Source organism: Protopterus annectens, chromosome 12.part0 (genome assembly GCF_019279795.1).
Source record: "Protopterus annectens isolate FY-2018-M chromosome 12.part0, PAN1.0, whole genome shotgun sequence".
Classification (NCBI taxonomy): Eukaryota; Metazoa; Chordata; order Ceratodontiformes; family Protopteridae; genus Protopterus; species Protopterus annectens.
The window spans coordinates 139330303-139344365 of NC_056746.1; the positions used below are offsets into that span (position 1 = coordinate 139330303).

General features: G+C 40.0%; 1 protein-coding gene across 1 annotated transcript in view; it reads right to left on the reverse strand.

Annotated features, from left to right (window-relative positions):
- LOC122816399 (multidrug resistance-associated protein 1-like) overlaps positions 1 to 14063 on the reverse strand; it is an 827783-nt gene that overhangs the window by 135855 nt on the left and 677865 nt on the right. The window contains exon 22 of the mRNA XM_044089157.1: positions 8589 to 8899. Within this exon, the coding sequence (XP_043945092.1) occupies positions 8589 to 8899 (311 nt within the window). The remainder of the gene's footprint in view (positions 1 to 8588; positions 8900 to 14063) is intronic.

Genomic DNA, 14063 nt, shown 5'->3' on the forward strand with positions numbered 1-14063 from the left:
TGGAGATGTGCCTTATAAACAACAAATCATAAAGATGGCTCCAAGTACTGTAATGTAAATCCAAGTCCCAATACTGACTGAGTGGCCTTATCCAACTAAAAGTTCTGTATAAATATAAAAAAAATAGTTGTCATTATTTTAAGAACTAACACAATGTGTGAATTGTATATGCAGGTCAGTGTAATTAATACTGCTATACAACTTTTAATTCCCTGTAATATGTACAGGATACAGTACAGTAATCCAAAGGGTGGGAGCTTGGCATAATGGTTAAGGTACTTACATTACAGATGCAAGGTGCAGGGTTTGTTTCTCACATGGGGTAATTGGTTAGGCTTAAAATGGCCCACAAGGGCAGTTAGCCTAGTACTAGTCTATGAATCTATATGAACATAAAACTGAAACATTCATCAGAAGTTCGGTCATAAGTGTATCCAATGCATGGCTCAAAACAAGGGGTGCACTAAAATGTACCACAGAGCATCTTTGAGGTCCTAGTATCTCCAGACCCACAGCTTAGAAGGGTTCCTTCAGCAAAATATGTAGATATCCAGCAGAATCATTCAGCTTGTCCAGCAAAGCTTATGGGGCCTACCTCAAAGGATATGTTATTGTGATATGCTATTGGTAACACACAATATGATGTCCAAACTGGGATGCAGGCATGTGACATTTGAAAAGACGGCTACCATAACAGAGGACTATGGATCATAGTGGTTAAGAAAGAGGCAGTCATCTTCACAAAGATAACTACCTAGACGGTGCTACCTACCTAGGCAGTACCAGCAGAACTTTACTATAATGCAGCTGTGGGATTACATTATTTTTATCAAGAGAAACATAGACACAAAGGCAATTTCTAGTCACTCAGGCACAACTACTAACTGTTTTTTGTAAATTGTTTATGCACATCTACTAACTGGTTTTAGTAAATTGTTTATGTGACACATTAAGGCAGCTAAAGCTCAAGAAATGAGTCAATATTGACACTATAACATATTGGTTCACGATGCTGTATTAACATAAAATTGCATGGGTTCTAAAGCAAGTTGTAGAAACAGGTGTGGTAGCTTGTATCTGTAAGCATTCACCAGCAAAGATTTCCAAAACTGTTGGGCATATTGAACAAACAGCAACTATGAGCCCTCCAACATATTTACTACATAAATGGAAAACACACCAATGTTCTACACAAGAATATAAATACAGATTAAATACAAACCAGACAGAATTAAAGCATAATACTTACACACAATCAATACACACTTATACAAAGTTCAAAAAATACAAAGTTCAAAAATGTACAGAACATATCTAAGTTGCGGAGAAGGCATCATGTTAAAAGGTTGGGAAGCTAAAAATTGAAGTTTGCCAATTACAAACATTAAGGTAATATCTTAGTGTAAAAAACAAAGAGCAGTAAAGAGTGTAGTTTCAGCTGGCAACAACCTAAAGACAGCAGAATGACAAGCACTGTTGAAAACAAACTACTTAGAAAAATTCATAGACTGCATTTCTTATAGAAAACTAATAGCAAATATTGCTCCATGGTCTGTCCTTTGGTCACTTATTTCCGTTCATTGACTGCCAAAGGATCATCAAATTTATAAATATAAAGAGGAAAATAAAATGAAAAGGTGATCCAAACTGCAGTCAAGGAATTTGACTTTCCATGTATTGTTCTTAGTGATTTTATTACAATGAATATGTACCTTAATGCTGATGACTTCTGATTTAGGAAAAAAATCATTAACTATCTCACTACAAAAAAATCAAAATGAGTATTTATTGCTGCCCACTGCAAGTTTCCCTCCTCTTGCGAAAGCAACCATTCACAGTTCATTCATCCAGGTCACTCCTTAAGCAAGTACAGATTTCAGAAATAATGGGAACCTGTCCTAGACAAGGCCAAGCTTTGTACATCAATGATCAGTGGGCTCAAAAAAGCCACATTTTTTGAGGCTAAAATAAGAAAGACAACTATCACAGGATCATAACGAGAGTGTGTGTGTGTGTGTGTGTGTGTGTCAACTATCACAGGATCATAACGAGAGTGTGTGTGTGTCAACTATCACAGGATCATAACGAGAGTGTGTGTGTCAACTATCACAGGATCATAACGAGAGTGTGTGTGTGTCAACTATCACAGGATCATAATGAGAGTGTGTGTGTGTCAACTATCACAGGATCATAATGAGAGTGTGTGTGTCAACTATCACAGGATCATAACAAGAGTGTGTGTGTCAACTATCACAGGATCATAACGAGAAGTGTGTGAGTGTCAACTATCACAGGATCATAATGAGAGTGTGTGTGTCAACTATCACAGGATCATAATGAGAGTGTGTGTGTGTCAACTATCACAGGATCATAATGAGAGTGTGTGTGTGTGTCAACTATCACAGGATCATAATGAGAGTGTGTGTGTCAACTATCACAGGATCATAACGAGAGTGTGTGTCAACTATCACAGGATCATAACGAGTGTGTGTGTGTCAACTATCACAGGATCATAACGAGAGTGTGTGTGTCAACTATCACAGGATCATAATGAGAGTGTGTGTGTGTCAACTATCACAGGATCATAACGAGTGTGTGTGTGTGTGTCAACTATCACAGGATCATAATGAGAGTGTGTGTGTGTCAACTATCACAGGATCATAATGAGAGTGTGTGTGTCAACTATCACAGGATCATAACGAGAGTGTGTGTGTGTCAACTATCACAGGATCATAACGAGAGTGTGTGTGTGTCAACTATCACAGGATCATAACGAGAGTGTGTGTGTGTCAACTATCACAGGATCATAACAAGTGTGTGTGTCAACTATCACAGGATCATAATGAGAGTGTGTGTGTCAACTATCACAGGATCATAATGAGAGTGTGTGTGTGTCAACTATCACAGGATCATAATGAGAGTGTGTGTGTCAACTATCACAGGATCATAACGAGAGTGTGTGTGTCAACTATCACAGGATCATAACGAGAGTGTGTGTGTGTCAACTATCACAGGATCATAACGAGAGTGTGTGTGTGTCAACTATCACAGGATCATAACGAGAGTGTGTGTGTCAACTATCACAGGATCATAACGAGAGTGTGTGTGTCAACTATCACAGGATCATAACGAGAGTGTGTGTGTGTGTCAACTATCACAGGATCATAACGAGAGTGTGTGTGTGTCAACTATCACAGGATCATAATGAGAGTGTGTGTGTGTCAACTATCACAGGATCATAACGAGTGTGTGTGTGTCAACTATCACAGGATCATAACGAGAGTGTGTGTGTGTCAACTATCACAGGATCATAATGAGAGTGTGTGTGTGTCAACTATCACAGGATCATAATGAGAGTGTGTGTGTCAACTATCACAGGATCATAATGAGAGTGTGTGTGTCAACTATCACAGGATCATAATGAGAGTGTGTGTGTGTCAACTATCACAGGATCATAACGAGAGTGTGTGTGTGTCAACTATCACAGGATCATAACGAGAGTGTGTGTGTCAACTATCACAGGATCATAACGAGAGTGTGTGTGTGTCAACTATCACAGGATCATAATGAGAGTGTGTGTGTGTCAACTATCACAGGATCATAACGAGTGTGTGTGTGTCAACTATCACAGGATCATAACGAGAGTGTGTGTGTGTCAACTATCACAGGATCATAACGAGAGTGTGTGTGTGTCAACTATCACAGGATCATAATGAGAGTGTGTGTGTCAACTATCACAGGATCATAACGAGAGTGTGTGTGTGTCAACTATCACAGGATCATAACGAGAGTGTGTGTGTGTCAACTATCACAGGATCATAATGAGAGTGTGTGTGTCAACTATCACAGGATCATAATGAGAGTGTGTGTGTCAACTATCACAGGATCATAACGAGGTGTGTGTGTCACCTATCACAGCATCATAACGAGGCTGTGTGTCTCAGCTATCACAGGATCATAACGAGAGTGTGTGTGTGTCAACTATCACAGGATCATAATGAGAGTGTGTGTGGCAACTATCACAGGATCGTAACGGGAGTGTGTGTGTCAACTATCACAGGGTCATAGCGAGAGTGTGTGTGTCAACTATCACAGGATCATAATGAGAGTGTGTGTGTGTGTGTCAACTATCACAGGATCATAACGAGAGTGTGTGTGTCAACTATCACAGGATCATAATGAGAGTGTGTCTCAACTATCACAGGATCAGAATGAGACTGTGTGTGTGTGTCAACTATCACAGGATCATAACGAGAGTGTGTGTGTGTCAACTATCACAGGATCATAACAAGAGTGTGTGTGTGTCAACTATCACAGGATCATAACGAGAGTGTGTGTGTCAACTATCACAGGATCATAAGAAGAGTGTGTGTCAACTATCACAGGATCATAATGAGAGTGTGTGTGTGTCAACTATCACAGGATCATAATGAGAGTATGTGTGTGTCAACTATCACAGGATCATAACGAGAGTGCGTGTGTCAACTATCACAGGATCATAACGAGTGTGTGTGTGTCAACTATCACAGGATCATAACGAGAGTGTGTGTGTGTCAACTATCACAGGATCATAATGAGAGTGTGTGTGTGTCAACTATCACAGGATCATAATGAGAGTGTGTGTGTCAACTATCACAGGATCATAACGAGAGTGTGTGTGTCAACTATCACAGGATCATAACGAGAGTGTGTGTGTGTCAACTATCACAGGATCATAACGAGAGTGTGTGTGTGTCAACTATCACAGGATCATAACGAGAGTGTGTGTCAACTATCACAGGATCATAACGAGAGTGTGTGTGTCAACTATCACAGGATCATAATGAGAATGTGTGTGTGTCAACTATCACAGGATCATAACGAGAGTGTGTGTGTCAACTATCACAGGATCATAAGAAGAGTGTGTGTCAACTATCACAGGATCATAACGAGAGTGTGTGTGTGTCAACTATCACAGGATCATAATGAGAGTGTGTGTGTGTCAACTATCACAGGATCATAACGAGAGTGTGTGTGTCAACTATCACAGGATCATAACGAGAGTGTGTGTGTCAACTATCACAGGATCATAATGAGAGTGTGTGTGTGTCAACTATCACAGGATCATAATGAGAGTGTGTGTGTGTCAACTATCACAGGATCATAATGAGAGTGTGTGTGTCAACTATCACAGGATCATAATGAGAGTGTGTGTGTCAACTATCACAGGATCATAACGAGAGTGTGTGTGTGTCAACTATCACAGGATCATAACGAGAGTGTGTGTGTCAACTATCACAGGATCATAATGAGAGTGTGTGTGTGTCAACTATCACAGGATCATAACAAGAGTGTGTGTGTCAACTATCACAGGATCATAACGAGTGTGTGTGTGTCAACTATCACAGGATCATAACGAGAGTGTGTGTGTCAACTATCACAGGATCATAACGAGAGTGTGTGTGTCAACTATCACAGGATCATAACGAGAGTGTGTGTCAACTATCACAGGATCATAACGAGAGTGTGTGTGTGTCAACTATCACAGGATCATAACGAGAGTGTGTGTGTGTCAACTATCACAGGATCATAATGAGAGTGTGTGTGTGTCAACTATCACAGGATCATAATGAGAGTGTGTGTGTCAACTATCACAGGATCATAACGAGTGTGTGTGTCAACTATCACAGGATCATAACGAGAGTGTGTGTGTCAACTATCACAGGATCATAACGAGAGTGTGTGTGTCAACTATCACAGGATCATAACGAGAGTGTGTGTGTGTCAACTATCACAGGATCATAACGAGAGTGTGTGTGTCAACTATCACAGGATCATAACGAGAGTGTGTGTGTCAACTATCACAGGATCATAACGAGAGTGTGTGTGTCAACTATCACAGGATCATAACGAGAGTGTGTGTGTCAACTATCACAGGATCATAATGAGAGTGTGTGTGTCAACTATCACAGGATCATAACGAGTGTGTGTGTGTCAACTATCACAGGATCATAACGAGAGTGTGTGTGTCAACTATCACAGGATCATAACGAGAGTGTGTGTGTGTCAACTATCACAGGATCATAACGAGAGTGTGTGTGTCAACTATCACAGGATCATAATGAGAGTGTGTGTGTCAACTATCACAGGATCATAATGAGAGTGTGTGTGTCAACTATCACAGGATCATAATGAGAGTGTGTGTGTCAACTATCACAGGATCATAACGAGAGTGTGTGTGTGTCAACTATCACAGGATCATAACGAGAGTGTGTGTGTGTCAACTATCACAGGATCATAATGAGAGTGTGTGTGTCAACTATCCCAGGATCATAACGAGAGTGTGTGTGTGTCAACTATCACAGGATCATAACGAGAGTGTGTGTGTCAACTATCACAGGATCATAACGAGAGTGTGTGTGTCAACTATCACAGGATCATAACGAGAGTGTGTGTGTCAACTATCACAGGATCATAATGAGAGTGTGTGTGTGTCAACTATCACAGGATCATAACGAGAGTGTGTGTGTCAACTATCACAGGATCATAATGAGAGTGTGTGTGTCAACTATCACAGGATCATAACGAGAGTGTGTGTGTGTCAACTATCACAGGATCATAACGAGAGTGTGTGTGTGTCAACTATCACAGGATCATAATGAGAGTGTGTGTGTCAACTATCACAGGATCATAATGAGAGTGTGTGTGTCAACTATCACAGGATCATAACGAGAGTGTGTGTGTCAACTATCACAGGATCATAACGAGAGTGTGTGTGTCAACTATCACAGGATCATAATGAGAGTGTGTGTGTGTCAACTATCACAGGATCATAATGAGAGTGTGTGTGTGTCAACTATCACAGGATCATAACGAGTGTGTGTGTGTCAACTATCACAGGATCATAACGAGAGTGTGTGTGTCAACTATCACAGGATCATAACGAGAGTGTGTGTGTGTGTCAACTATCACAGGATCATAATGAGAGTGTGTGTGTGTCAACTATCACAGGATCATAATGAGAGTGTGTGTGTCAACTATCACAGGATCATAATGAGAGTGTGTGTGTGTCAACTATCACAGGATCATAACGAGAGTGTGTGTGTGTCAACTATCACAGGATCATAACGAGAGTGTGTGTGTCAACTATCACAGGATCATAATGAGAGTGTGTGTGTGTCAACTATCACAGGATCATAATGAGAGTGTGTGTGTGTCAACTATCACAGGATCATAATGAGAGTGTGTGTGTGTCAACTATCACAGGATCATAACGAGAGTGTGTGTGTCAACTATCACAGGATCATAACGAGAGTGTGTGTGTGTCAACTATCACAGGATCATAATGAGAGTGTGTGTGTGTCAACTATCACAGGATCATGAGAGTGTGTGTGTGTCAACTATCACCGGATTATAATGAGATGTGTGTGTGTCAACTATCACAGGATCATAATGAGAGTGTGTGTGTGTGTGTGTGTGTGTGTGTGTGTGTGTGTGTGTGTGTGTGTGTGTGTGTGTGTGTGTGTGTGTAAAACTATATCATTTGCACCCTTGTGTCGTGCAGGTCTTATTAGCTGCATCTCAGTGAGTTCAAACCTCTCACTGACAGAACAGCCCTGCCTTGACATTTGTAAACACTCAAAACAGCTTTCCATTTTTCATTAATTGTACTACTTTTATAATAAGCACATGTAACACCCTCCTTAATGCATGAAAGAAATGATTTCCTCAGCCAAGCTGGTGCTTCTGTTCATATTAAGACAGCTTTGGGATCCTCTGCCTTAATGATGATGTGTCAGAAAACATTTAAAGCCCAGCTCTTCTTTGTTAGATCACCTTTGAGAGTGCAGTACAGCAGAAATATGAGTACAAGGACAATGATGAGGCATGTGTGCTGGTCAGTGTAACCAATAAACCTAAAAACTCCTAAAGACAACAAGTACAATACTTATGAATTTCAGAATATATTAAAGAAGTAAATGTCACCTGCTATAACTTTTTACCTTGTAATTTGTTAGTAGCACTCCATTGATATCTGGACTCCCATCTCTAGGTCTCTCTCCTTCCATGCCCCCCCCCACTTAACTCTGAATGAGGGCAGGCAGATAAATACACAATAACCACTCATTTTATGTTCTTAAAAATCATGTAGCTACATTTCCCAACAATGTTCACATGGGTTGCAGATAAAGTAATGTTTTGAATAACTATTGCCTCAGACTGTTCTCTTAGTTTCTCAGTCACATCCCTAGACCTTTAAAACTTCCACAACTTGAATTGATACAATAAGTAGCAGGTTCAGAAACACATAGGTGATACATTATTGGTGTGCAAAAAATGGTTAAATATTCCTCAAACGAGTTTTCCCAAAACCTCTTAGAAGTCACAGGAAGCCTTTCTCCTACATATCACTTATTTGAAGATAAGATTATTACTCACAAATCTGTTAGTAAAGCTATTATGTAGATGTCTAATGTGCCAGATACCTGGATGATAAAATTAAAATACCAGAACATTTAATTTACTAATACTATGGAGCTCCATTTCTCATAGTTAATAAAAGTTCACAGTAAAATAAAAGAGAAACAGGAAACAAGAGCATCACTTACTTGGACAAAAAAGTACAACAGGAATACGGGTATAAAGACGGCAATGGCCATTGGCGATGCTACTGCAATGATGACAAAAATCTCTGAAATAACCACAAATGTGGTTATGCAGACCACTAAGGTCTTGGGGATTATGTTGTCAATAGTTTCCAGTTCTTTTGCAAAGCGGTTAAGTAAGTTCCCAGTTGGAGTTCTCTCAAAGAAGCTCAAAGGGCACCTTAAGACGTTGATAAGGAGCTTGAAATGAAGAGTACGTGAAACAATTACGCAGCCTATTGTGGTAAGGAGTGCTGCAAAAAATGAGCCAGTAGCTGTCAAATAGGGGGGAAAAAAGGCAAAGTAAGACCACGTCCTTGAGAATACAAACAATCAAAATACAGTTTCAGCATTAACCTTAAAATGTTTGAAAGTTTTTATCAAGTAAGCTGTTATTTTAGCTGTAATACAATACTAGATATTTTTTCCAACAGATCAGTAATAAACAATCCAAATCTGCTTACAGATACCAATACCTTAATGATTGAAAACCACCCCCGTGAAGGTAATTTGTCATATAGCAAATCCTCCTGAGAGTAAAGTCGTACAGGTCCATGGTAAGGGAAAACTGGAAGCAACAAAAAACCCAGACAGTATTCAGATTCTAGCAAACATACATAAAGTCATAAACGCCCACGGTAAAGGAAAACTGGAAGCAAAAAAAACCCAGACAGTACTCAGAGTCAAGCAACCATATATAAAAACACTTAAGTAAAAGAAAACAACATACTTTACAAATTTTAAAAATCCTTCTGACTCACATCTAGTGTTACTAGCCTTCATATACATGACATCACAATATGTCATAAAAAGGTAGGTTAATGATTAGGTACTAGATCATTCTATGTTATGGTACAGAACTGACCTGCAGCCATTAACATGGCTATAACAAAAAAAAAATAAAGATTTTCACCAGTACTTAACACAAAATGCTACACCTTGGTACAGAGAAATATACATATGTAATCACTGTATGATGTAAGATTTCAAAGTTGCATTGTTATACTACAGTTTTCTACAGTTTATATAGAATAAATGGCAAATTAGGTTCAGAGGTTTGTACTAGGCAAGCAGTATGTACAACCTTATACAGTCTGGCCATGTACAGTAGAGAGAACAACTGGTAGGTTTATCTTCCTTCTAGACATGGGTCCTGCTACTACCCCCACCAGTAAATTAATGTGAAGCCCTCCATTCTTCCAGTCTTAACTTGGAGGAGGCTAAGGTGTTACCCCATTTTACTTAAAGAAGTTTGTCCGACACACAAGGAATCCTTTAGGTAATGACCCTATCCCTTCGAGTCACCTTATTTACATTATAATATAAATTGAGTGTTTCGGAGTATATATTTCTAACATTACCAGTGTTTATGAGGTGGATGAGATCTACCAAAACAAGACTATTTTAAAGCCTAATAGACAAGACAGAGATCTACATGCAGGATGGTACATGATGGAAAAAAAAGTGAGAGACATTTTAATTTGACAGGATAACGAAAGAAGCCTGGCCCTTTGACCTTATTTATTTAGAAAACTGTGAGGCCTTTCAAGCTAAAATAGGTGTTTGGTAAGACACACAGCAATCAGGGAATTAGATTCATTAACTGGTCTCTCAAGCAATGAACACAGGGGAACTAAGACCGCTTCGGTACTTAATGTTATCTATTTACAATTAACTACGCAATGAAAAGATTTCCTTACTGCAAATGATACACAATGATCAAATGACAGTTTAATGCCAATAAAAGTGCATAGCTCTCTAATGGCCATATCAGTCATAAGCAGGGTTCCATTTATGGGATAAGCAATAGCAAAGGGGGGTTTCCCAATTTATTTATTTGGGTGTCATTGACTTTGTCGTAGAGTGCATTTATCTTCTGCCTGTGTTTTTGATTGTCAGTAAAGTGGTCACGTCATATTGTAGTCAACCTTCAACAGTTAGACTGCAGTATAGTTATGGATATTTCCTCCTTCCCTCCAGTTGTATGACTGTGGAGTTAATATATTTAATTTCCAGGGTGAGGGATTGGTGTGTAGTTTTTACTTATTTAATGTTTGTGTTTATTTGTCTTTTCGGCTTTTCCCAGTTTGGGGTCGCCACAGCGGAACTCCGGTCCGCTAATTCATTGGCATTCAATTTTTATGGTGCTGAGTTGCCAGCCCGACGCCCAACCTTCAGTGAAGGCACGCCCATTCACGCATTTTGTAAGCCACTCTACCATGGGGAGGACATGCAGACTCCACACAGAAGGCACTCCAGTCGAGAATCGAACAGGAGACCCTCTTGCTGTGAGGCAACAACGCTACCGCTGTACCAGTGCGGATCAGTTTTTACTTATTTAATGTGATTGCAAAAGTAAAAGGTCTGTTTACATTTGTGTTCATTCCATTTTGATGTTGCTGTTTTTTTTATCAATACAGATCACCGATGAACCTGTTCAATATATGTGTTTATGGCTGATGAAAGGTTATTCTCGATTTAAAAGAATATGATACATTTATACAGTTACATTAAGTCTAAGGCCAAGGTCAGAACAACAGGTACTGACTCTACCCCTCTTTGGAGAATACAAGAGTCTGTTACAAGAATCAGTTAATGGCACCCAGTTTGAAGACACCTGCAGACATGGTCAGCCACAAACACTGGACATCAGCTTTACATCAGAGATGGAAATGCCAAAGAGTAGGGGGATACAGCACAGAACCCTGAGAAAACAAGTCAAACTATATTCATAGTTCAATAATAGTCTCGCATCAAGCTTTGTGCCCACTGAATGGCACACAGCAACAGTTATCCCACTCCACAAAGGGGGAGCCACCACTGATACAGGGAACTATCGACCTATTAGCATAACAAGCCAGGTCTGCAAGGCCATGGAATGTATCATCATGGAGCTCATAAACAAAGACATTGGTAACCTCCAAACTCTGGATCCCACCCAGTTTGGGTTTGTGAAAGGCAGATCATGCCTCCTGAACCTGATTGACTCCTTTGAGGCAGTCACCAAAGCCGTGGATGAGGGTAAGGTGGTTCACACAGCCTATCTTGATCTCGCCAAAGCTTTCGACACCATCCCCCATTCTGGAATTATAGATAAACTCACTAAACTAAGTATAAATCCCTATGTCATAAGATGGATTGCCAACGGGCTCACTGACAGAACCCACACTGTAAAAGTTGCAGACTCCAAATCTGACCTCAAGACAGTGACAAGTGGAGTGCCACAGGGTTCCATTCTGGGACCTCTCCTGTTTTGTATCTACTTCTCTGAAGTGCAGGCTAACACAGAAGGCCTCTGCCTGACAAAGTTCACAGATGAATGCAAACTAGGAGCCATAGTCAAGTCCCCAAATGATGTGGACATCCTACAGAAGGGCCTCACTGAGACAGATGCCTGGTGTCAGAGTCATGGCCTCAAGCTCAATGTCAAAAAGTGCAGTGTCATCCCCTTTGGTAAAAACTCCGTACCCATGAACTACCACATAGGCAGCAATCTACTTAACACCGAATGCAGGATAAGAGACCTTGGGACCCAGGTGGACAGTAGTCTCTCCTTTGATAGTCACATCATCACAGTAGTCAGAAAGTCCTTCTACGTGGCACAGCTCATCATAAAAGGGTTCTCATCCAGGAAAAAAGAGGTCATTGTTCCCCTCTACTCATCACTCATTAGACCCATTATAGAGTACAACACCCCTTTTGGAATGTACCTCACAAGACATCTGCAGCAGATGGAAAGGCCACAGAAGTACCTCACAAAGAGGATTACTGGCCTCAAACAAATGCCCTACACTGACCGTCTCAAAAAACTCCAGCTTTACTTCATAGCATATCGCCTACTCTGAGGTGATCTCTGCCTAACATATAAAGCTATGTCAAACCCAGAGATGTTGGACATGCTACAACTAAAGAAATCCTAATCCCTCCAAGCTACACGCTCTAGAGATCTAAACCTTGTCACCACAATAAACAGGACACACTGGAGGGATAGATTCCTGTCTCAGAGACTTCCTATACTCTGGAACAAGCTACCCATCTATGTCAAGCAAAGTTCTTCATTAGCACTCTTCAAGAAAAATCTTGATGAGTGGATGGGAAATATATATACACACAGACACTAACATATATATATATATATATATATATATATATATATATATATATATAATATATTATTTAGAGACAATGTGAATGGGGTCAGTAAGTGATAAAGCCAAAATTCAAATGTATTGAGGAATGAAGACATGAGTCAGAGGTTTACAGATGCATACTGTACACACCTTAATAAACCAGAGCATGGGAAGTGGATTCAAAAGGAGTACAAGTGCAAGTACTGTCAGATCCTGTAGACAGACAGAAGTACATAAATATCAAATATATGGTTGTTCAATGCTTTGAAGGCCTTGAAACATCTCATCTCAAGGAATACAGACACCACAAAGACATGGTACATAAACCCTCTTTGCAAACTGGCTTTGATAACCTAGGAGGTAGCAATTCACCTCAATTTGACCACCTCATACATTCTGTCAATGAAAAACATTACTGCAGACAAGTTCAGCAGGACTAGGACAGACCCTTAGACCCTCATACATGGAAGCTTCATCCTGGGGTGTTCAGAGAATTGATCAGATTTGTTTGCCTATTTGCAGAACAGATAAAGTAAGAAATTCTGCTTCAGCGTTCCTTGCAGTTAGGTCTGGAAGATGGATATCTTCTCATTTCTATGGACGGAAATGTTCCTGTATACGTTTCCACTCTTTCCACTACCAGGGTTACTCTGAAGATCCAGAAGGACTCAAACTGTGGTGGTGACCTCCCCATCTGGGCAAGGCAACAGTGGTCCTCCCTCCTTTTTAATTTGGCCTAAGGAAACTACCACAAGCTTCCCTTCAGACCAGATTTACTCACACCCTAATCTGGAAAATCTTCAATTAACTACCTGGATGATATCATTTTCTTACCTTCTGGGCACCTTTATTTCTGAGAACATCCAGCAAGTACTAAAAGAAGTGAGAAAGCTTCTTACTAGAAAATTATACATTTGCAAGTGGAAAATAATTTTGAATTTGTGCCACTGACAGATCCAGGCCCCTTTTCAGGCCCAGTTGCCACTGGTTCTTGATTATTTGTGTGAGCTACTGTCTTATGGTTTGTTGCATTCTTCTATTAAGGTATACTTTTCAGTCCTTTCTGTATGTCTGCCTCAGATTCCACCACCCCACTTTCTTAACAATGCTTGAGTTAAACAGTTTTTGAATGATGTCTTCCATAGTCACTCACATAGGAAACATATGGTACCTCCTAGGGATCTTAGTTTTTGTGTTTGAGAAGCTTACATTGTCTCCCATTCGAACCAGACTATGAACCTGATTTGAGGTTCTTAACATAGAAGACTGTTTTACTTATTGCTCTGACATTGGCTTGGTGAGTATCTGA